The 24,150-nt window shown below is 44.5% G+C and overlaps 1 protein-coding gene across 17 annotated transcripts in view; it reads left to right on the forward strand.

Moving 5' to 3' along the window:
* Positions 1 to 24,150, forward strand: part of CADPS (calcium dependent secretion activator) — a 482,209-nt gene that overhangs the window by 192,758 nt on the left and 265,301 nt on the right. For all 17 annotated transcript variants that reach the window (XM_073569792.1, XM_073569796.1, XM_073569794.1 and 14 more), the window contains exons 4-6: positions 13,404 to 13,484; positions 16,461 to 16,697; positions 18,590 to 18,711. In XM_073569792.1, coding sequence (XP_073425893.1) covers positions 13,404 to 13,484; positions 16,461 to 16,697; positions 18,590 to 18,711 — 440 coding nt within the window. The remainder of the gene's footprint in view (positions 1 to 13,403; positions 13,485 to 16,460; positions 16,698 to 18,589; positions 18,712 to 24,150) is intronic.

Raw genomic sequence — 24,150 nt, forward strand, 5'->3', positions numbered from 1 at the left:
GATTCCAGTTATGTGTCACTTGCTCATCTGGATGCTGCCATTTTGATAAAATCACTGTTTTCTCTGTTGCAAATCTTGCAGAGGTGGAAATACTGAGCCGTGTATAACTCCCCTCCCCGACCATTGGCAGCTTCCTGTGTACACTGTGCATAGGCAGAAAGGTGCTGATCAACATTAGGGTTTCGGTTACGTACAACAGTTGACTAGGAAGTCCAAGACACATAGACCTGTAGTGATAATCTCCTGCTGATAGAACACTGACTTTATTTAAACAGTCTACAGCCTAGTAAGTGACATATCAGTGAAATCAGGGTCTCTGCCCCTACATCATGCTCCTCTTAGATTCGCTTTAAGATGTCAATATTCTGAGTAGCGTATGAACAGATCTGAAATTCTATGTTACAAATACTCACAATTGAGTATGAACATGAACATGTTGCACAAAAAATACCTTTTATTCACTAACATATTGCATAAGTTACAATATTAAAATAGAGACATTTGTTTGGAGATAGATAGATAGATAGATAGATAGATAGTAGATCTATAGATAGATAATATATAGAGATGATAAATAGCAGATAGAAGATAGATAGATAGATAGATAATAGATTGATAGATAATAGATAGACAGATAGATAGATAGATAGATAGATAGATAATAGATAGAGAGATAAACAGATGATAAATAATAGATAGATAGATGATAGATCGATAATGGATAGATAGATAGATAATAGATAGATAATAGATAAATGATAGATAATAGATGGATAATAGATAGAAAATAGATAGATAGAGAGATAAACAGATGATAAATAATAGATAGATAATAGAGAGAAAGATAGCTAGATAGATAATAGATAGATGATAGATAGATGATAGATAGATAATATATAGATGATAGATAGATAATAGATAGATAGATAGATAGATAGATAATAGATAAATGATACATAATAGATAGATGATAGATAGATAATAGATAGATAGATAGATAATAGATAGATGATAGATAGATAGATAGATAATAGATAGATAGATAGATAATAGATAAATGATAGATAATAGAGAGATAGATAATAGAATGGAGAATCACGTTGCCATACTGAGTTCTTACATCGCTTCCATGTCTTTATACATTACATGCAGTATTACCGCTTATTCTCACATTTCGCTGGTGGATCAATTTGACACAAAGTCCGAGCTTCACTCTCCTCTAAAGATAATGAGAAGTCAGGACCGTCATCTAAACACAATGACATTTGTTCCTCACAAGAACATCTAATCCAAGCAGTCCACTGCGCCCAGGGTCGCTATCCGCCCGCGCCCCTCGGGTCTGAGACATCTGAATGGTGTGATCTAAGGTCATTGTCTCTTTTTCTCTATAGACCGTGGACAGTGACCGTGCACTTTTTGTTTTGTGGAAGTTTCTGCAGTGATTTAGAATTTCATAAAGAAGGAATAAATCAAATACTGTAATCACAATGTAAGAGTCAGTCTTCTGGGGATGGAAGAAGACGCGTTGTCTCCGGTTCCGTCCATGTTACCTAATTAATTCCGGTCTTGATCGGTTCTGAAGGAATGGCAATAAAATTCAATACGGAGAATAGATCTGCCAATAGAACTTTCCATAGACTTTCGGAAACTTTGTTTCAGAAACGCCGAAAGAAGCGACATGTTGTAGTTTTCGAAAACTCAGCAATTTTCCAGATCAATCAGGAAAATAAAACCAAGCTGTGTGCATGAGATTTCTGAAATTCCGTAAACTTTGCTGGTGCTGTAAAACGCAGCTTAAAATTTGCATTAAAAAAGAAGCAATAAAACGCAACGTGTGGACACAGCTTTAATCCACTCATCATGTCATAGCATTGTGTTGTGTATTAATATCATCACTTACTTATTTTTCCCAATTAATCCCCCTGATAACTTGTTATGGTCGACATCGACGTACCCAAAAAACTTGCAGTCATATTTTTGATGGACGTCTGCAGCAGAGATTTCAACACTTTTCGTAATTACTTGCACCCGTTGACTTTTGTCTAAATTATTTATTGTAAGAAGCTTATGAATTTTTAAGCAATGTTCTTACTGGAGACCATAAGATCAGACTACGTTTACCAGCCGCGGTCTTTTCTGGACGGTCCAGGTACAATAGTATGGTTACTGTTGTATTGTTTGGACCGGATGCGTTACAGCGTGTCAGGTATCGGAGATTATTACGTTCACACCGCAGTATTATTTTATGGGGTGGTTTTTGGACTGGGCGGATATCGAGGAGGTGAATATTACCGCCAAACATTAGGAATTCACCCTTTTCCTATATTAAACACCCAAATCTTTGAAGCTCCGTCCCTATTTCGGAGAAGGACCCCCTCCCCGCAAACTGTCGTCTTACTTTGGGTTCATCTTAAAGAATCTCTAACCTACATGCAAGAAACGGAACGTATCGCTGCGCCCATTGCTTCTAGGTCATGTTTCAGGTTCTGACAAATTTTGCAGTGGTCCAGAGCCCCAGTGCCTTAGGCGGACCCTAGGGAAAAATCCCACCAAGAAGAACATCTGCAAGGAGTATGTATCTTCTCCCCGTGTTCCTGTGGGTTTCTTCCGGATTCTCCGGTTTCCTCCCACACTCCAAAGACATACCGATAGGGAATCTAGATTGTGAGCCCCAATGGGGACAGTGATGATGATGTCTGTATGGAATTAATCTTTGAAGCTCCGTCCCTATTTCGGAGAAGGACCCCCCCCCCGCAAACTATCGTCTTACTTTGGGTTCATCTTAAAGAATCTCTACCCTACATGCAAGAAAGGGAACGTATCGCTGTGCCCATTGCTTCTAGGTCATGTTTCAGGTTCTGACAAATTTTGCAGTGGTCCAGAGCCCCAGTGCCTTAGGCGGACCCTAGGGAAAAATCCCACCAAGGAGAACATCTGCAAGGAGTTTGTATCTTCTCCCCGTGTTCCTGTGGGTTTCTTCCGGATTCTCCGGTTTCCTCCCACACTCCAAAGACATACCGATAGGGAATCTAGATTGTGAGCCCCAATGGGGACAGTGATGATGATGTCTGTATGGAATTAATGGCGCTATATAAGGGAGTAAAATAAATAAATAAAACTGCCATCACCCAGTATTATACAGCAGTGTACAGTGATGTTATTTGGAAACTGGATTGCGGTAGCGTGTGAACACTATATTGCAGTATTATGCAAGCTCTTTGGGGAGCATGTTATTTGGGCACTATATGGCGGTAGTACAAGGATGGTATGTTGTAATATTATTTTATAATGTCTAAAATGGTAAACAATCTTTTATTATTTTGCAGGACCCCATTTGTTAGAAAAATGTACCTGACTGCTCAAACCTAAAACTTACATTATCTCTCATGACGTTAAAGGGTTTTCCAGTTTCGGAAGACCCTTGTCTCCACTGCAGTTTGCTTCAGGCTCGCTCACATGACCATTTAACAAGGGCGAGCGCTATATAATGTTTTATCGTATAGCACTTGGCGAATGTTATACTATCGAGCTTTGGAGATATGCGAATATTTTCTCATGTAGATTCAGCAGCATACCGCAGGTGCATACGATGATGGGATCCCGCACACTGATACAAGTCTATGGGTGCTTGAGAAACATCGGACTGCACTCGGATGACATCCGAGTGCAGTCCGACATCAGTGATCGCACAGAGAATGGGGAAGATGGAGAAAATAAGTTCTCCGTCTGTGATGCTATCCTCTCATGCGAGAGAATCGGGTCCAGTGGGCGGTCCTCTCAGTGATTGAGTGGACCAGGGGAGGATAAGTAAATAACTGTTTTGTTTTGTTTTTTAAACTCCACCTAAGAGAAAAGGGTTTTCCAAAACCTTTAAAACCACTTGGAAATCCATAAGTTAATGTGCTCATTTGTAATTCTTGTTCGCTTGGTATCCCAAGATGAGTGGCATGAGAAGATCTGTCGGAGGATGTTTACGCTATATGTACCTATGAGTGGCCACCTAGTGGTAGTGATGTGGATTGCAACCAGTTCTTAGAATGTTATTGAATTTTATGGAAATTGGGGACATGGTTCCTGCTGTAGTCTGAGACGCATCAGTACCTCTGCAGCGGTGACACTATTTTACCTGGGGATGTACTGTATGCGATGGACAGTGACAGATGAGACGTCCTCAGCAATATCATCACCTCTTTTAGCTGAGTGATCCACATTATTGCACTAATTGATTGATTGCCTGTTAATTAGAAAATTTCTAAATTAGTAACAAGCCAGTGACCCTAGGGGCCTGAGACAGACAAGCATGATAAGGATTAAACATCTTATGAAATGATTACTGCAGAGTTTAAATTTAGACCCATCGAAAAAAGCCCACAGGAATCTAATGTTACTCTATTAGGAGGGATTCATTTACCTGCAGCCAATATGGCTGGAAATGCAATTTAATGAATGTGACTTTATATCAGGGAGCGCTGGAGCTGTGATCTCCCAGAAAGTGATCAAATACAATGTTTGGGGATTATAATTAAAGTACTAACACAGTGACCTTTGATTTTGCTAAATTAAATATGTCCTACATTTACTAGATGGAAGGACAGGTGATTTATTAGATTAATTAATGCTACTGAAGTTAGTGCAAATGACCTGACCTGAGTTCATCTGAGTTCATCTGTCAAGATTGAAGAAATCAAAATAAAAAAGGAATTATATTTAAACAGGGGCCTAGAGAGAGAGGGCTGCAGAAGTAGTGTCACACGCAGGAATAGCCAGAGGGGGTGAAAGGTAGTGTCACCCACAGGAATAGCCAGATAGTGGCAAAGAGGTAGTGTCACACACAGGCATAGCCAGAGAGGGCTGCAGAGGTAGTGTCACACACAGACATAGCCAGAGAGGGCTGCAGAGGTAGTGTCACACACAGGAATAGCCAGAGAGGGGTGAAAGGTAGTGTCACCCACAGGAATAGCCAGATAGTGGCAAAGAGGTAGTGTCACACACAGGCATAGCCAGAGAGGGGTCAAAGGTAGTGTCACACACAGGAATAGCCAGATAGTGGCAAAGAGGTAGTGTCACACACAGACATAGCCAGAGAGGGGTCAAAGGTAGTGTCACCCACAGGAATAGCCAGATAGTGGCAAAGAGGTAGTGTCACCCACAGGAATAGCCAGATAGTGGCAAAGAGGTTATTTCACACACAGGCATAGCCAGAGAGGGCTGCAGAGGTAGTGTCACACACAGACATAGCCAGAGAGGGCTGCAGAGGTAGTGTCACACACAGGAGTAGCCAGATAGTGGCAAAGAGGTAGTGTCACACACAGGCATAGCCAGAGAGGGGTCAAAGGTAGTGTCACCCACAGGAATAACCAGATAGTGGTAAAGAGGTAGTGTCACACACAGGCATAGCCAGATAGTGGCAAAGAGGTAGTGTAACCCACAGGAATAGCCAGATAGTGGCAAAGAGGTAGTGTCACACACAGGCATAGCCAGAGAGGGCTGCAGAGGTAGTGTCACCCACAGGAATAACCAGATAGTGGCAAAGAGGTAGTGTCACACACAGGCATAGCCAGATAGTGGCAAAGAGGTAGTGTCACCCACAGGAATAGCCAGATAGTGGCAAAGAGGTAGTGTCACACACAGGCATAGCCAGAGAGGGCTGCAGAGGTAGTGTCACACACAGGAATAGCCGGAGAGGGGTGCAGAGGTAGTGTCACATACAGGAATAGCCAGATAGTCGCAAAGAGGTAGTGTCACACACAGGCATAGCCAGAAATGGGTGCAAAGGTAGTGTCACACACAGGAATAGCCAGAGAGGGGTGCAGAGGTAGTGTCACACACAGGCATAGCAAGAGAGGGCTGCAGAGGTAGTGTCACACACAGGAATAGCCAGAGAGGGGTGCAGAGGTAGTGTCACACAGGCATAGCCAGAGAGGGCTGCAGAGGTAGTGTCACACACAGGAATAGCCAGAGAGAGCTGCAGAGGTAGTGTCACACACAGGAATAGCCAGAGAGGGGTGCAGAGGTAGTGTCACACACAGGAATAGCCAGAGAGGGGTGCAAAGGTAGTGTCACACACAGGAATAGCCAGAGAGGGCTGCAGAGGTAGTGTTACACACAGGAATAGCTATAGACAGGAGAAGAGGTAGTGTCACACACAGGAGGTATTGTCAGCCACATGAATAGCCAGAGAGTGGTGCAGAGGTAGTGTCACATACAGGAATAGCCTGAGAGAGATGCAGAGCTAGTGTCACACACAGGCAACTGGCATAGCTGGAGCAGACATATCATTGATGCAACATGTGCAGTCGCACAGGCGCCCAAGAGGTTAGGAGGCCCATTTCCACCTCCAAAGCAAATTAATTATTGCATTTTGATGACGTATTGGACTGGAAGGGTCCTATTTACAGCTTTTGCCCAGGGGCCCTCTTTTGTCTGTGTCCGCCACTGAGGCATAGCCATAGTGGGGTGCAGTGGTAGTGTCACACACAGGCAGAGCCAGAGAGGGATGCCAAGGTAGTAGTAGTAAATCAAACTTGGCACTCAACTTAAATAGATGGAAAAAGTGATGTTTTAATATACAGTCAGTGGTACAGACGTTTTGGTCAATACCTTCATCAGTGTACTGACAAAAAAAAACAAGTATACAAAAAATAATGACTATAAAGACCAACAAGGCCTAATATGCCATTTAAAATATAAATCCTTGTGAATCACATTAAAATAAAAAACTAGATACAAGTGATCTAATAACACATGTGACCCAAGATAATGAGCAAAAGCAAAAATTGGTAAAAGGGATTTTTAGGATTGAGGTGACATACCCGACTGCTATGGTTGGTAAGTAAATAATAAGGGAGACCAGAGCACGTCGTCCTTAAGAGCCTATGTGAGAAAGGGAACAATATAAATAGTGTATACAAGAGGTGGAAATGGTGGATTAAATAGTATCACCTACTTAATATACCATGTTTGGTAAAACAGGTCTCATAAGAAAGGGACATCGCATCCATCTCACTCTGAACAGTGATACGCGCTCCAGACTAGCTCCCTAAGGCTGGTTTCACATTTGCGTTTTTTTTCGCGGTAATTTAGCGCTAAATAGCGCATGCGTTTTTTTTTCCTATACTTTGCATGGGATGCGCTTATGTGCGCATACACATGCGTTTGTACGCGTTTTACCGCGCATGCGTTTTTTTGCGGTATGCGCTCGGGCGCACAAAATGCAACTTGTTGCATTTTTTGTGCGTCCGATTTGCCTCAAAAAAACGCATGCGTGCGCAATGCGTTTTTTTACAGCAAGACACCCATTATAAGTCTATGGTGAGCATATGTGCGCATTGGCATGCTTATGTATGCTTTTTTTGCACATGCGTTTTTTTTTTACCATTAGTTTAGACAATGGAATTTAGGGGTTTGGGTAAAGTTAGGGTTAGTTAAGGGGGTTTAGGGTTAGGGTTAGGGTCAGGGTTAGGGTTAGGGTTAGGGTCAGGGTTAGGGTTAAGTATGGTTTGGTTAAGGGTTAGGGTCAGGGTTAGGGTTAGGGTTAGGGTTAGGGTCAGGGTTAGGGTTAAGTATGGTTTGGTTAAGGGTTAGGGTCAGGGTTAGGGTTAGGGTTAGGGTTAGGGTCAGGGTTAGGGTCAGGGTTAGGGTTAAGTATGGTTTGGTTAAGGGTTAGGGTCAGGGTTAGGGTTAGGGTTAGGGTTAGGGTCAGGGTTAGGGTTAGGGTTAAGTATGGTTTGGTTAAGGGTTAGGGTCAGGGTTAGGGTTAAGTATGGTTTGGTTAAGGGTTAGGGTTAGGGTTAGGGTTAGGGTCAGGGTTAGGGTTAGGGTTAGGGTTAAGTATGGTTTGGTTAAGGGTTAGGGTCAGGGTTAGGGTTAGGGTTAGGGTTAGGGTTAAGTATGGTTTGGTTAAGGGTTAGGGTCAGGGTTAGGGTCAGGGTTAGGGTTAAGTATGGTTTGGTTAAGGGTTAGGGTCAGGGTTAGGGTTAGGGTTAGGGTTAGGGTCAGGGTTAGGGTCAGGGTTAGGGTTAAGTATGGTTTGGTTAAGGGTTAGGGTCAGGGTTAGGGTCAGGGTTAGGGTTAAGTATGGTTTGGTTAAGGGTTAGGGTCAGGGTTAGGGTTAGGGTTAGGGTCAGGGTTAGGGTTAGGGTTAAGGTAAGTTAGGGTTTGGGTTAGGGTTAAGTATGGTTTGGTTAAGGGTTAGGGTCAGGGTTAGGGTTAAGTATGGTTTGGTTAAGGGTTAGGGTTAGGGTTAGGGTTAGGGTCAGGGTTAGGGTTAGGGTTAGGGTCAGGGTTAGGGTTAGGGTTAAGGTTAGTTAGGGTTTGGGTTAGGGTTAAGTATGGTTTGGTTAAGGGTTAGGGTCAGGGTTAGGGTTAAGTATGGTTTGGCTAAGGGTTAGGGTTAGGGTTAGGGTTAGGGTCAGGGTTAGGGTTAGGGTTAGGGTTAGGGTCAGGGTTAGGGTTAGTAAAGTCATGGTTTGGGTTAGTGTGAGGGGCCACCTAATGTTGGAAAAAAACGCAAACGCGGTAAAAACGCACTAAAAACGCATACAAACGCATAAAAACGCTGCGTTTTTTTCATGCATGCTCATAAAAATGCTTGAAAAAAACGCAGCAGTTGTATGCTTTTGTATGCGTTTTTCAATGCGTTTTTTTGCGGGAAAAACGCGCTGCAAAAAAAAGCAAGTGTGAAACAGGCCTTATTAATTACTTACCAACCATAACACGCAGGCATAACCAGAGAGAGGTGCAGAGGTAATGTCACATACAGGCATAACCAGAGAGGGGTGCAGCGGTAGTGTCACATACAGGCATAAACAGAGAGAGGTGCAGAGGTAGTGTCACACACAGGCATAAACAGAGAGAGGTGCAGAGGTAGTGTCACACGCAGGCATAACCAGAGAGGGGTGCAGAGGTAGTGTCACATACAGGCATAAACAGAGAGAGGTGCAGAGGTAGTGTCACACACAGGCATAACCAGAGAGGAGTGCAGAGGTAGTGTCACACACAGGCATAACCAGAGAGGGGTGCAGAGGTAGTGTCACATACAGGCATAAACAGAGAGAGGTACAGAGGTAGTGTCACATACAGGCATAAACAGAGAGAGGTACAGAGGTAGTGTCACACACAGGCATAACCAGAGAGGGGTGCAGAGGTAGTGTCACATACAGGCATAAACAGAGAGAGGTGCAGAGGTATTGTCACACACAGGCATAACCAGAGAGGGGTGCAGAGGCAGTGTTACATACAGGCATAAACAGAGAGGGGTGAAGATGTAGTGTCACATACAGGCATAAACAGAGAGAGGTGCAGAGGTAGTGTCACATACAGGCATAACCAGAGAGGGGTGCAGAGGTAGTGTCACATACAGGCATAAACAGAGAGAGGTGCAGAGGTATTGTCACACACAGGCATAACCAGAGAGGGGTGCAGAGGCAGTGTTACATACAGGCATAAACAGAGAGGGGTGAAGATGTAGTGTCACATACAGGCATAAACAGAGAGGTGCAGAGGTAGTGTCACACACAGGCATAACCAGAGAGGGGTGCAGAGGTAGTGTCACATACAAGCATAAACAGAGAGGTGCAGAGGTAGTGTCACACACAGGCATAACCAGAGAGGGGTGCAGAGGTAGTGTCACATACAGGCATAAACAGAGAGAGGTGCAGAGGTAGTGTCACACACAGGCATAACCAGAGATAGGTGCAGAGGTAGTGTCACACACAGGCATAACCAGAGAGGGGTGCAGAGGTAGTGTCACATACAGGCATAAACAGAGAGAGGTACAGAGGTAGTGTCACACACAGAAATAACCAGAGAGGAGTGCAGAGGTAGTGTCACATACAGGCATAAACAGAGAGAGGTGTAGAGGTAGTGTCACACACAAGCATAGCCAGAGAGGGGTGAAGAGGTAGTGTCACACACAGAAATAGCAATTGATGGGTGCAAAGGTAGTGTCACATGCAGGAATAGCCACAGACGGACACAGTAGTAGTGTGACACACAAATAGCTATAGACGGATGCAGAGGTGGTGTCACACGCAGGAATAGCCATAAACAGGTGCAGAGGTAGTGTTGAACGCAGGAATAGCCATAGATGGGTGTTGCATTGTACCACAGGACCAGGGCTGGCACCAGTCATGGGCAAACTTTAGCATGGGAGCCTGAGAGACCCACTTTGACCAAGGTTTCAATTTGCAACATCTACCGTACCTGTGCGATTTTTGCTCACTATGCGTATGACTGCTCTAATAGCTGCTATACAGCCGGCACCCGAGTCTAACTGCTGCAAATGGAGTAACCTCTGATTTTATCATTTTAACCTCTTAAAATTAAATCATAATAATAAGTCAGCAATTGCGTCAGTTGTTTTTAAGAGGCTCCATCAGGGCCGTACATAGAAATCATGGGGATCCGTAGCAGAAGTTATCATTGCTCCCCCCAAAAGAAATAATAATAATATTCAGTTCCAGGCAGGGTCATAGAAGATAATATCTCACAACTTTGCAGACTTACAAAGTAATTTTCCTCCTATTGAAGCCCTTAGATTGCCCTTTCATTGCCCCAATAAATCATCATACCAACAATAGTGCCCCCTCAAAACTTAGTGTATTACCCCCACAGTGAATTTTTCCACATTGCCCTCCACACACGCGGTATGATGACCCTACTGTACCCCCCTCCAAATCAACCCTTACCAGGCAAATTATGGTGACCCCAACATAGTATGACGCCCCAACTGTATTGCCACACAGTACTCCATACCGTGTAAAGGGCCTCCATATGGTATAATGGTCCCTACACCCCTCCACTCAGTATAATAGGCCCAAGTAAACCATCCACACTGTATAATGGCCCCCACCAGCCCTCCAAACAGTATAATGGCCCCCACCAAGCTCTCCAAACAGCCTTCACACTGTATAATTGCTTGCATACAGTGTAATTTACCCCAACATATACCTGAAAACAATATAATGCCCTCTAGCTACCACCCCCCCACACACCCCCGACTTTTGGGCCACATAGCGGCCGCATGGTCTGGTGGTACACCACTGGGCTGGATATGGTGGAAGATGATTGCAGGGTGCTAATGACTTTGTCATTCCAGCCAGAGGTCACAATGAAGGCCCCATGTCTGCCACAATTGTAGAACTATGAGGATGGGCTTCATAGGAGAAATGCATTGCAATATTACCATAATGCCGTGTATTGTACAAGTGAAGAAGCGATTGCAGCTTCAAGACCTCAGGGGAGATCAATAATAAAATAATAACAAAAAAATACTAAAAAAATAAAATAAAATTCATATCACCCCCTTTTAATGGAACATAAATAAAATATATAAAAAAAAATAACATATTTGGAATTGCAGAGTGCATAACTAACTATACAAACGAATCAATTACTGTTATAATATTTATCCCGTATGGTGAACTGCCAAAATGAAAACAAAATCCATATATCAATGATCTATGGTGACTTCAAATTGGACAAAAAGAGATCACACATGGACCCCAAAATGGTAATGATAAAAACTACAGCTTGTACCAGAAAAAAAGCAAGCCCTAATACATCTCTATTGCCTGACAAATACTCATGCATAGCACTTTGAAGATGAGGAGTATAAAGCAGAAACCAAATATGGATCCATTTGGAATCTGATGCCTACATAAATATGGAGTCAGCCCTGCCGGGAAGTATCTGTTACCGCTAGACTAGAAATAAATTCACCTACCAATCAAATTGGGATTTATATCTCTTATTTAAAACTTAGCTTCCCTTGGGCCTGACTACTTTTGTGGCTCAATTATTCCACTATCCATTACGACCATAAATCATTTGATTTCTCATATTTGTTTGGTTAAAAACTGCTAAAAAAAATTTTCAGAAAATGGCATATTTCATAATTCTACTCAGGGGTGTAACTGGGGGGTGAGGCTTGTTTACCTGACCCACTGTTTTGATTTGAATATTTAAATTCAGGCAACGAAACAAACATCTTTAGCCAAAAACAATCTTAAAAGACTTTGCTATGTTTAAACTAGCCAATGAAAAAGACCACAAAAAAAAATCAGTCATGAACCGCCCTGTTATGAATGAGTCACTGGAGGAGGAAAAAACAAAAACACAAGCTAAGTCCAGAAAACCGGAGAGGTTGGCAGCTAGCGGATTGCAGACCCCTGATCCTATTCACCACAATTAACAGTAGTCGTGGGGGGTTCCTACGGTGCCCTAGACCCCTCGTCACAGCCGGAGAGCTAAATAAGCCTAAAGAAAGAAAGGGGAACTCTAAACTGCCCCAGAGCAGACCCCAAAGCAATAGACAGCCCCCAACATGTATTGTCGGTGAAAACAGATGAAAACACAAACACAGACAGAAAGACAGGCTGAGCAAACGATGGGGCCCAACTAACTAGATAGGAAAGGACAGAAAAGATGCTGGCTGCAATCACGCAAAAAAACCCTGCCAAAAATAATGTCCAACACGTCTGATAGAAAAGGCCCTGAAGTCACTAGACTTCAAAATCACTATTTCAGCACTCAGGTATATTCTGAAGACAGAGCAAAGAGATCAACTGATCAGAGACAAAAATGGAGTTCAGCCCGTCCCAACCAGGGCAGGCTGAACACAAACACTAAGTAAACAGACAAAATCTCATGGAAAAATAGCAGAGCAAAAACTTAGCTTTTAGTAGACAGGAACTAAACTGGATTCCAGAGCTCAGAGCAGAAAGGATCACCAGCACCCCTGCAGGGCGTCGGCTGCCTTATATCCACTCAGAAATTCCGGATGTCCAATCACACTCCACCTGTTCAGATGACAGGTTCTTCCCATCCAGATCAATTTCACTACCTCCTTTCACCAGCAGAGGGAGTTCATCAGACATCAGAGGTGAAGGAGAAAATGAACTCATAACACCGCCCCCTCGGAACCTGTTCTAGCCATAACACAGTGTATTCATCCTGCCTGTAAGGGTAACTAAACTTTTGAATAATTTTTAATTTGTTATAGCCCTTTTCAAAACTATTGAAACCTCCCCCCCGATCACTCAAACCAAAGTTCTCGACTTATAGACCCATAGACTTTCTGTTTGATTTTCTCCTGTGGATTCAAGGGGTTTTGAGGTCTCAGAGCCCAGATCTCTGCTGATCAGCAGTTGTGAACAGGGACTACAAAATATCAAAAATTATTTAAACGTTTAGTAAGTAGCCCTCTAAGCCTAGCATATATTGGCTTTTAGCGCATGTAGACTAAAAACTTGGGGGTAAATCCTATTCCCCCAAAACAGTCTTAAAATGTATTTATTTGGTTTTAACATCTTTTGAGAAAATTGATGAGTCTGCAAAAAGTATGTAAAATTCTCCTAGTCTCAAAACTATGACATTCCTAACGGTTTCTTCTTTTCTCGCAGTTGGACAACCCAGACGAACAAGCCGCCCAAATAAGACGTGAACTCGATGGCCGTCTTCAAATGGCCGATCAAATTGCTCGGGTAAGACACTTTTTTTTTTACAATTTTTTTTTTTTTTTTTACACTCCTTTGACCAAAGCAAAAACTGATGTACTTTTTACAAATCAAGCCTAACCTGATCAAAAAGTTGTCCTCTTTGAGCAATATAGGAGCAATGAACGCTGTCATTGGTTGTATTATTTACATTGTAGAGAAATGATGGTCACGGGCCTCAATTAAAAAAACACAAGACTATAATTATAACTGTTAATGAGCAGCCGGATTTTTGGATGTCCCTTGTAGTCAACCATTTCAATCCATTGTTTAATGAAGGGCTTATAAAGAAAATACGAAGAAGGAAATCTTTAGGGTTGGTTTTCAGTTGGCCATGAAAAATTTTGACATGAACGGTGGTGTTGTTCAAGGAAACTACTAATAAAATAAATTGCCTAGATTCCTGGAGATTTGGTAAGGGCAGCTGCAGATAACGGTATGACTTTGACGAGTGCTATCCGTGGTTTTGATGGATAGCATTCGTCACCATGTTGTTCAATGGGGCCGTGTACATGTCCTATTTTTTCTTTGAACCAAGTCAGTTTGAGTAAAAAATTGAAACATGCATGATTTGCCGAGAATCATATGTCACTCGCCCATTCAACTCTTTGGAGAAAATTGGACCACTCTTGGATGCCATCTGATTGTGGCCTGATTTTCACAGACTGACATTATAAAGAAGGTGGACAAACTTTTTCTTTTCACTCCACCTCTGAGAAACTCAGATCACACTTTGATCAAACTTCTAATCAGAGTCTGATCAAAGTGGAATTAGCATAATCAGACCGATTTTCTCGGATGTAGAGAAAACGGTCGTGTTCACCTACCCTAAATCTCCCAGTTGCCATAGAAGCCTCCCAAAACCTCAAACCACTGGATGCTACATGATAGAGTGAGAGCTATTTCCAAAGGCATGATTAACGGTGGGGATATATTGTAAGGTGTAAGGGGGACGATCGGACTTCGTGTACCTGCATGCCGGGTTCGGAAGTGTTGAGGTTGCATCCCCTGTTCCCGGGGGGAAGCCTGAGTGTGCCGGATATTCCACTGGGAGAAGCCCTAGAGAGGCGGACCCTCCTGGTGACGGAGGGGTTTGAGGCAAGACGGAGGAAAAGCGCGCGCAGCAGCGGGGGGATAAAAGGAAAAAGCAGGCGAAGCAAAGGTGTTTGGCTCGAACGCGAATATTTGCCCCAACACTTGTGACCTGACTTCACCAGTGAATATAGTTGCAGCGCCACATCGGGCTCATACAGGATGTTGGCCCGTACCCTTGTCAGCCACTGCAGTATATGGACTAGGCCCAGTGGAAGGTAACGGAGACCGACCACTGCCACCAGAAGACAGGATATTGTTGCCTACAGGACCGCGTTGGGAAAGACACCGCGCCGGCCGTTGTCGGCGCTATTCACTTTGTGGACTTAGGAACCACTGACTTTCATCAGAACTGCAGTTATCTGAATCGTTGTCCTCCCACTCACCATCTCCTTTACCTTTCAAACTGTTTAATTCCCTGTTTAACCCTTTGCCTCCCTGCCTGGAGTATTCCCCTGTTATTAAACCTGTTAACCCTTGCTCTGCCTCCTGTTCGTCATTGCATCCCGCGTACCTGCTTACAAAGGCATGGTGGAGGGAGGTGGCCTTTAAAAGAGGAAAATGTTACACTCAGGCACTTTCAAAAAGATCTAAAAGTTGACAAATATGGGTTATAGTTTTTAGAGGGGCTGTGTTATATTAGCTTATTCATTTTACAATGACAAGGTATGACATTTTCTAGTTTACTTACAGTATGAACTTCTTGTAGCTTTTAAGATCTCTGCTTGTTGTCATTTAAAAATAACTTTTGGCCAGATTTTTTAAATTTAGACTGTGTTTCTCCTCTAATTGATGCTGAACTACTGATTCTGGAACAGTTTTTCTTTTTCTTGTATTCTGTATGTTCCAAAGTTACGCACTCCGGTAAAGTTGTACAAATTTCCCCTTTGTCCTACTGGGCGTACACCATAGAAGTTCTTCGTGGGCGTTTTCTTTTTCTTCTCTGATGCTAGCCAATCAAAACATGGTCACGATGCAGAGACGTTCTGTAGTATACGCCCAGTTGGAAGAAGGGAAAATTTGCCTCCTTATTACTGGGGGCGCATAACTATGGAACGGAGGGGCACAAAAGAAAAAGAAAAACTGTTCTAGAATCAGTGGAGTGGCGCCAATCAAAGTAAACACTGAGATTAAATTTAATAAAGTTCCAGTGAAACATCTTTTTAATGGGAACCCTCATGATTTACTTCAGTGGATCGAAATCTGTCCCAAATACGTGAAGGACCCAGAGGTATATGGCCAGTTACAGCTACAGTTTCCAAGCTGTGTCTTCTAAAAAGCTGTGCGATGATCAGATAATCATTTTTATACTCTAAAAATACTCAGAGAAAATGTGAATCCGCACAGCTAGGGAACCCACTCAATGCACAGGTGTTGCGCAGACAAGCTGCAAGCATACATTCAACAATGAATGCTCCGTAAGCCGGGGTGCCTCTCCAAAACGAACAGCCACAATAGATGCCAATATAGAAGAAAACGGATGGCACTCACCGGTAAAAATCACTCTTTATTCCCATAGTTTAATACATCGGCGTCGGGAGGATGGGAGCAGGAGTTGAAGAGACGGCGGCCGTTTCGCGCTGCGGTAGCGCTTCTACGGGTCACACGAAACAGCGAAATGGCCGTCGTCTCCTCAACTCATGCTCCCATCCTCCCGACGCCAATGTTTTAAACTATTGGAATAAAGAGTGATTTTTACCGGTGAGTGCCATCCTTTTTCTTCTATATTGGCATACTCTAAAAATAACATACAGAGGTCTTCATTAATGACAGTAAGCAGAGATATTGAGTTTAAAATGTAAATCTGGGAATTTTAAAAAAACAATGTGTCCAATTAATTAACATTTCTTCATCCGATATTCTGGTGTGCAGGAACGCAAGTTTCCAAAGTTCGTTTCGAAAGAGATGGAAAATATGTACATCGAGGAGCTGAAGTCTTCGGTCAACCTCTTAATGGCTAATTTGGAGAGCATGCCGGTGTCCAAGGGCGGCTCCGAATTTAAGCTCCAGAAGCTTAAGCGCAGTCACAACACATCCATCATAGACATGGGGGAAGAAAATGAAAACCAACTTTCCAAATCCGACGTTGTCCTGTCCTTTAGTCTAGAGGTAAGTCCTGCACCAAATCGGGTATTAGCTTAATTAAAATGAAACATATTGTCGCAAATCCAGCACAAGACGCATTCTTTCTAAACACGGCTCAAAATAACGCTCCACCATAGACAGCAATTTGTCTACCTTGCATTTTAAAAACAGCGCGCAGGTCATGAGGCCTAACCAGACAGATGGTGTAAATGTAATAAAAATTAATCATTTTAGCCGATTTGCTCGTACCAATTAATTTCAAAGCAATCAAGCATTTGGCAAAGTTCTTGAGGTCTTGCATTATGCAACAAAACGACTTCTGGCTGGCAGCACAGTCAGGAGGAAATGTTAATCCCTATACTAGACATTTGGCTTTGGTGTTGACGGCAGAAAACTGGCACCGCCCTGGACTAAAAAGGGAGCAAGTATGGAAAAAATTCTGTACATCGTGGTATTAGTGGACACATTAAAGGTCATTTCACCTTCCAAGAATTGGCAGAACAAGATTAAGTCACTTGCACATGAAGGAGCCATCTGCAGTCAGGTTGTCCGGAGGCACATGGAGCGGAGTGCTGCCATATGGTGGTGCGTGCCATGACAGCAAAAACATCTGTATCTCTGTATAACTGCATGGAAAGTATTATGGCGTCATACGACTTCGAGGTTACAACCAGCCCTAATATGACAAAGTTCATGATTTGTTACCCTGAGTGGCCCCATAAATGTCTCAGAGGTGGAACATCACTTTCCTGCTTATAGCTTATTTGTTGACCCCCACGGTTTGCCAGAGAAAGATAGATAGATAGATAGATAGATAGATAGATAGATAGATAGATAGATAGTTAGATAGATAGATAGATAGATAGACAAAGACCGTGCTGTGAGGTCGAAACGTTGCACCACTTGGAACTGGATTAAAGTCCACAATTTTTCCTTGAATTGGAGCGCTGCCTGATTTTTTTCCATTTATATTTTGCGTTGGACAACCGCATTACTCAGGAAGTATTGCACCCAAAATCTGCTCATTTGTGCTGCTGTCTGTTTTTTTCTAGATAGATAGATAGATAGATAGATAGAAAGGAGAAAGAAATAGAGAAGGAAAGAAAACATGAAAGAAAGGACTAAAAAGGAAGAACTAGAAAGAAAGAGAGCGACAGAAAAAGTAAGAAAACTAGAAAGAAAAAACAAGAAAGAATGAAAGAACCCGAAAGAAAGAGAACAAGAAGGAACTAGAAAGAAGGAACTAGAAAGAAAGAGAACTAGAAAGAAAGAAAGAAAGTACTAGAAAGAAAACTAGAAAGAGAGAACAAGAAAATTGGAAAGAAAGAACTAGAAAGCAAGAAGGAACTAGAAAGAAAGAGAACTACAAAGAAAGTACTAGAAAGAAAACTAGAAAGAAAAAGAAAAATAGAAAGAAAGAACTATAAAGAAAGAAGGAAAAAAAGAAAGAAAGAGAGAAAGAAAGAATAAAAAATAATTTTAACCCCTTGCTGTTGAAAGAAATAGGTGTCTGGAGCTCGCCCCATACCCAGCTGGTAATGACTGTGTTGCAGTCAGGACCTGCCTCTAGCAATCTATTAGATGCTGCTCTCAAACTCTGACGGGGCATTACCAGTGCTCTGGCATCATGGTGCCTCACTCTATGTGCCCATCAGCATGTGAGTGACGTGATCGCGGGTGGCCGATGGGTGGCTATGACAGTTGCGATGAAGACCTCCATGCTTGTCATTATGGAGTTTCCAGCCCTCATACGTCTAGGTGGACAAAAAAGGAAAGTCATGGCTTTCGGAAGAAAGGGGAAGAAAAAACGCCAAAGTGGAAATTGGCCGCATCGTGAAGGGGTTAATCAAGAATTATGACAAAATATACAGTAGATTTATATTATTATCAGTGATGTCTTTTTTTATTCTCCGCAGGTTGTAATAATGGAAGTCTCAGGACTAAAATCACTGGCTCCAAACCGCATTGTATATTGCACTATGGAGGTGGAAGGAGGAGAGAAGCTGCAGACCGACCAGGCAGAAGCCTCCAAACCAACGTGAGTAGTCACCCAAAGGAGAAACTGCGCCACAAAAAGCCACTTTTCCTTCCTCAGCGGTGAATTTTGCAGAGTACAGGCCTCATCAATCATGAGGTTTTGTAAAAAAAAAATCCTGTCATTGACCTCCATAGCAACCAATCAGAGCACAGCTTTAATTTCAGAAACTGCTCTGATCAGATGAAAGCTGCGCTGTGATTGGTTGCTATGGGCAGCAAAGAAAGCTTTATTTTTTGAAAATTTTGATAAATCTCTTCAAGATACTGATGACAATTTTGCTTCTTATATTGCGGGTACCAATGGCAGAGCTTACCGTAATTGTTTGGGGTCTTGCTGCTGGGAGGACCCTCTATCCTGATTAGTCAAGAGTAGAGTTGAGCGACTTTTGTTTTTTTAGGGTCGAGTTTCGTTTCGTGAAACCCGACTTTTCCAAAAGTCGGGTCGAGCAAGATCAGCCGATTATAGGGAAAAGTCGGGGTCGTCCCGAAACACGAAACCCAATGTAAGTCAATGGGGAATAAAAGTCGGCAGTGAGAGGAGGACAGGAAACACACCTACAGTGCCCATTTGAATGCCAAAAGCATCAATTCTTCTTACTTAAGCTTGTCAACCTTAATTAACTTCATAATACAAGTTACGCACTGAAAAATGGGGGTTATTTGGCTAAAGTTGTGGGGGGGGAGGGCTGGCTCCAGGTTTTCATGTGCCCTGGGCGAAAGAGCGCCCCTTTAACACATACCACAACTCATCATGCTCCGATACGGCAGAGAAATAGCGGTATAGTACAATGAAAAATACTTCACTTTTTACATCTCATGACGAGGCCCATCTATTTTTCCATACAGAATCATTGGTCCCATATAATGTTTGAAACAGTATATGATGAGCTCCACATAATGCTACAGTATATGTTGGTCCCCATGGATGAAGCTCCACTGTCTTATGGGCCCAAATAATGCTCCAAACATAATGGGCCCCATTTCTAATGCTCTAGTGTATAATGGGCCCTGTAAATGCTGCTCCAGTGTCTGATGTCCACCTTTGGAATGTTCCAGTGTATGGTGGGCCCCATCTATCATTCTCCAGAGTATAGTGCTCCCCAAAAATTGCTGTCCCAACATTGAAAACAATCAAATAAGTCTCCTCACTAGGGAATCCCTGTACTTGTCTGGACTCCTCGTCGTCCCCATCTTCCATCTCACTGCACAGTATTTCAACCTTGCAAGTGCTGTGATCCTGAGCAAGCAGGGGGGGGCCATTCGTTGGTGACGGCACTGGCACAGGGCCCCTGATAGTACGGTGGTGTGTCTGATGGCGGGTGGGCCGAACCTGCACTTTCATCTGCAGCTTCCTCTTTGTCACCGTGTAAGATGGAACTGTATATGGGAAGGGTAACCTGAGTTTCATCAGGGTCAGATTCAGGCCGTGTAGCGTGCGAGGGGAATGTAGTGGTCTGGGTCAATGTACCAGCAGATTCATCGAGCAGTGGCTGGGCATCAGTGCACTTGTGTCGCCCCCAGGAGTACGGTCGCCACAGTGGCATTACCTTCTTCCTAGGGAGTGTGATGTCATGCTTGGGAGCAACGAAGGATCTCTCTAGCAGGTTAACTGATTGGGCGGCGTTATTCCCACGAGTCATGACCCTCCAAACAGCGTTCATGAAGGCAAAGTGTTTGTTTTACGTGGGCAGTATGGTTGCAAAGCTGAAACTTAAAGGAATGTCCAGAAGGGCACCACCAGGAGTGGAGCCTACGGTTAAATTCGACTCCACCTGGGAAACCTCAACCATGCCAGCTACAGAACAGATGCACACATTGCAAGCTTAATTCCGTTAACGAACGAGACTCTGTCATGCCCCGCGGTCCGAGTCCGGCTTACTAGAGGGACACGTGAGGCTCTGGCACATGAGATTGGCCAATAACTGGTGTGTCATGCCCTTACATGTCCGTGGCTGCATGTGCGCTACACTGAAAAGGCCAGCGTTTGTCGCTTACAGGTGCAGATAACCCGCTGAACAACGTTAGTGATGGGGATCACTGATTACAATTATTACCCGCGAACGATGATTTCCCAGTAAGTGCAGGTCAACCGCAGTTCCGGAATTAGTCCTAACCGTCATTCCTGAAAAAATGAAAAACTTACGTGTGCAAACCACAGGTGCTGTAGCTTGCTTAACAGCTCGCCAGCCGTTCTCACGCCCAGTATGGATTACACGTGATTGCATAAAGGTGAGAAAGGGTACCGTATCCCCAGATAACATGTATGGATAGCGTACACATTCAAAATATATGTCTATACATCAGGAGGCAGGCTCAGACGGTGTCAGGCCCAGTATGGATTGCACATGATTGCACAAAGGTGAGAAAGGGTACCGTATCCCCGGATAACATGTATGGATAGCGTACACATTCAAAATATATGTCTATACATCAGGAGGCAGGCTCAGATGGTGTCAGGCACAGTATGGATTTGACGGCCCAGACTACACAGCGGAGGAGCAGGGAGAGGTAAAGATTGCAAATGCTGGGGCCCTGCCCAAGCAAGGGGGGCCCACTCGTGGGCGTCGGTACTGGCACTGGGCCCCTCATAGTACGGCGGTGTGTCTGACGGCGGGTGTGCACCACCACCGTCAGAGACACTTGATTGCACTATGAGGGACCCTGTGCCAGTGCCCGCGCCCAAGAGTCGGCCTACCCACCTGTCCAGGGCAACGGCACACGCACGGTGTCGTGCGCTAGGTGGTGACCCCAGCCATGGGGGGGGGAGGCAGCACAGTTAGGGAGTTTTAGAAAGTGGCATATGTTGATGTTGGACATTCAGCTGATGCAAAAGACGAAATAGGTCAAGTCCCAGGAAGAGGTGGACCAAAGCTAGCCATTTTTCTGTCACCCTATGTGTCATCAGGGGAAGGTGGAACAAAATCCTTGGAAACCCATGCATGGTTCATTTTAATGAAGGTTAGATCATCCACATTTTGGGTTGACAGACGGGTCCTTTTTTCTGTCAGGATTGATCCAGCTGCACTGAAGACTCTTTCCGATAGCACACTTGCAGCTGGGCAAGCGAGCTCCTGTAAGGCATATTGTGCCAATTCAGGCCAGGTGTCCAGTTTAGCGGCCCAATAGTCAAAGGGGAATGACCTGTGTGGGAGAACATCGATATGGGAGGAAAAGTAGTTTGTAACCATAGTTGACAACTGCTGTCTCCTGTCACTTTCCATCGATGCAGTATTACCAGTTGTGTGAGCGGTACTTGAAAAATCAGTCCACAACATTGTCATGAAACTCCTGTCTCCAACGCCACTTCTGCTGTGTGCACCATGAACACCTCTGCCAAGCTGCCCCCGGCCCGTACGGCTCGTGTGAGAACCATCACCGCTGCTGTGTGCTGGGAATGCCTCAAGCAACCGATTTACCAGAGTTGCTTGTTTATTAGCCAATATTAGGTCAAGGTTCTCCTGTGACATGATGTTTTGTAATTTGCCTTTATAACGTGGATCCAGGATGCTGGCCAACCAGTAGTCGTCATCGTTCATCATTTTGGCAATGCGGGGGTCCCTTTTTAGGATCCGCAAGGCATAATCTGACATGTGGGCCAATGTTCCCGGTGTCAATGATGCACTGCGAGTGCTGGTTGGAGGAGCACTTTCTGGCAAATCCACATCCCTCCAGTCACGCACAAACCCTGTACCAGACCTTGCCACGCCAACATTTTCACTTGCCCCACGAGATGCATCCTCCTCCCCTAAGTAATCATCCCCATCATCATCCTCCTCCTCCTCTTCTTCCTCCAACTCGTCCAGGAGAGGTCCCTGAGCAGACAATGGCTGAATGTCATCAAGGATTCCCTCCACCTCTTCCTCCTCGTCAACATTGGCTGCAGACGCCTGCTCCTTAAGGTGCGTCAAAGTTTGCATGAGCAGACGCATAAGTGGGATGCTCATGCTTAGGATGGCGTCGTCTGCGCTTACCAGCCGTGTGCATTCCTCAAAACACTGAAGGACTTTACAGAGGTCTTTCAGCTTCGACCACTGCACACCTGTCAACTCCATGTCTGCTCTCAAAGTGCCTGGCCGTGTATCCTCCCACAAATGCATTATGGCCTGCCTCTGCTCGCACAGCCGCTCCACCATGTGCAGGGTGGAGTTCCACCTTGTTGCAATGTCGATAATGAGGCGGTGGTTGGGAAGGTGGAGCAATCGCTGCAGCTTCTGCATACGAACGGAGTGTACAGGTGACCGGCGGATGTGCGCGCACAGTCTTCGCACCTTCTGGAGCAGGGCTGTTAACTTCGGATAATTTTTGAGGAAGCACTGCACCACCAGGTTCAAGGTGTGAGCCAAGCAAGGTATGTGGCTGAGTTTTGAAAGGGCTATGGCTGCCACAAAATTACGGCCGTTATCACTAACTACCTTGCCTGCCTCAAGATGTACACTGCCCAGCCATGACTCAGTTTGTCGCTTCAAGTACTCGGCCAGCACCTCGGTGGTGTGTCTGTCGCCCAAACACATCATCTGCAACACAGCCTGCTGACGCTTTCCACTAGCTGCTCGATAGGGGGACACCTCGTGTGCAACAGTGGCAGCTGCAGATGGAGTGCTCGTACGACTGCGCTTTGTGGACGAGCTTTCGCTTCTGGAGGAGGAGGAGGAGGGTCGAACGCCTACAGCCAACTGTTTCCTATACCGTGGGCTAGGCAGCACTGTCCCACCACCGCTGTCCCCTGTGGACCCTGCATCCACCACATTAACCCAGTGCGCAGTGATGGACACGTAACGGCCCTGGCCATGCCGACTGGACCATGCATCAGTTGTGAGGTGCACCTTTCCACTCACTGACTGCTTGAGTGCATGGACAATGCGGTCTTTCACATGATGGTGGAGGGCTGGGATGGCTTTGCGAGAGAAGAAGTGGTGACTGGGTAGGTCATAGCGTGGTACGTCATAGGCCATGAGTTCGCGGAAAGCTGTGCTTTCCACCAACCGAAAGGGCATCATCTCAAACGAGATTAGTTTGGCAATGTGGGCGTTCAAACCCAGTGTACGTGGATGAGAGACTGAGTACTTTCTTGACCTACTCATAGTGTCTGGGAGGGTGAGCTGGACTTGAGAGCTGCATATGGTGGAAGTAGCGGTGGACAGGGCGGACTGAGAGAGGGTTGATGATGGTGATGGAGTTGGTGTTCTTTCTGATGGCCTAGATTCAGTATTTCGTTGATATAACAGTGGGATTCCCTGACTGCTGTGGCCTTGCAACGACAAATCAACATTTGCTGCTGTGCTAACCGGTGGGCTTACAGTGGGGGAAACAATGTAGCGTTGCTGACTACCTTCTTTGTGATCAGTTGCACATGTGGCACTTGAGGTTTGGTGTTGTGTCCACGCTTGCAAGTGCATGCTGGTTAAATGTCTAAGCATGCAACTGGTATTCAAATTTTTCA

The sequence above is a fragment of the Dendrobates tinctorius genome, unplaced genomic scaffold, assembly GCF_039654945.1.
Source record: "Dendrobates tinctorius isolate UK_male_01 unplaced genomic scaffold, ASM3965494v1 ptg000027l, whole genome shotgun sequence".
Taxonomy (NCBI): domain Eukaryota; kingdom Metazoa; phylum Chordata; class Amphibia; order Anura; family Dendrobatidae; genus Dendrobates; species Dendrobates tinctorius.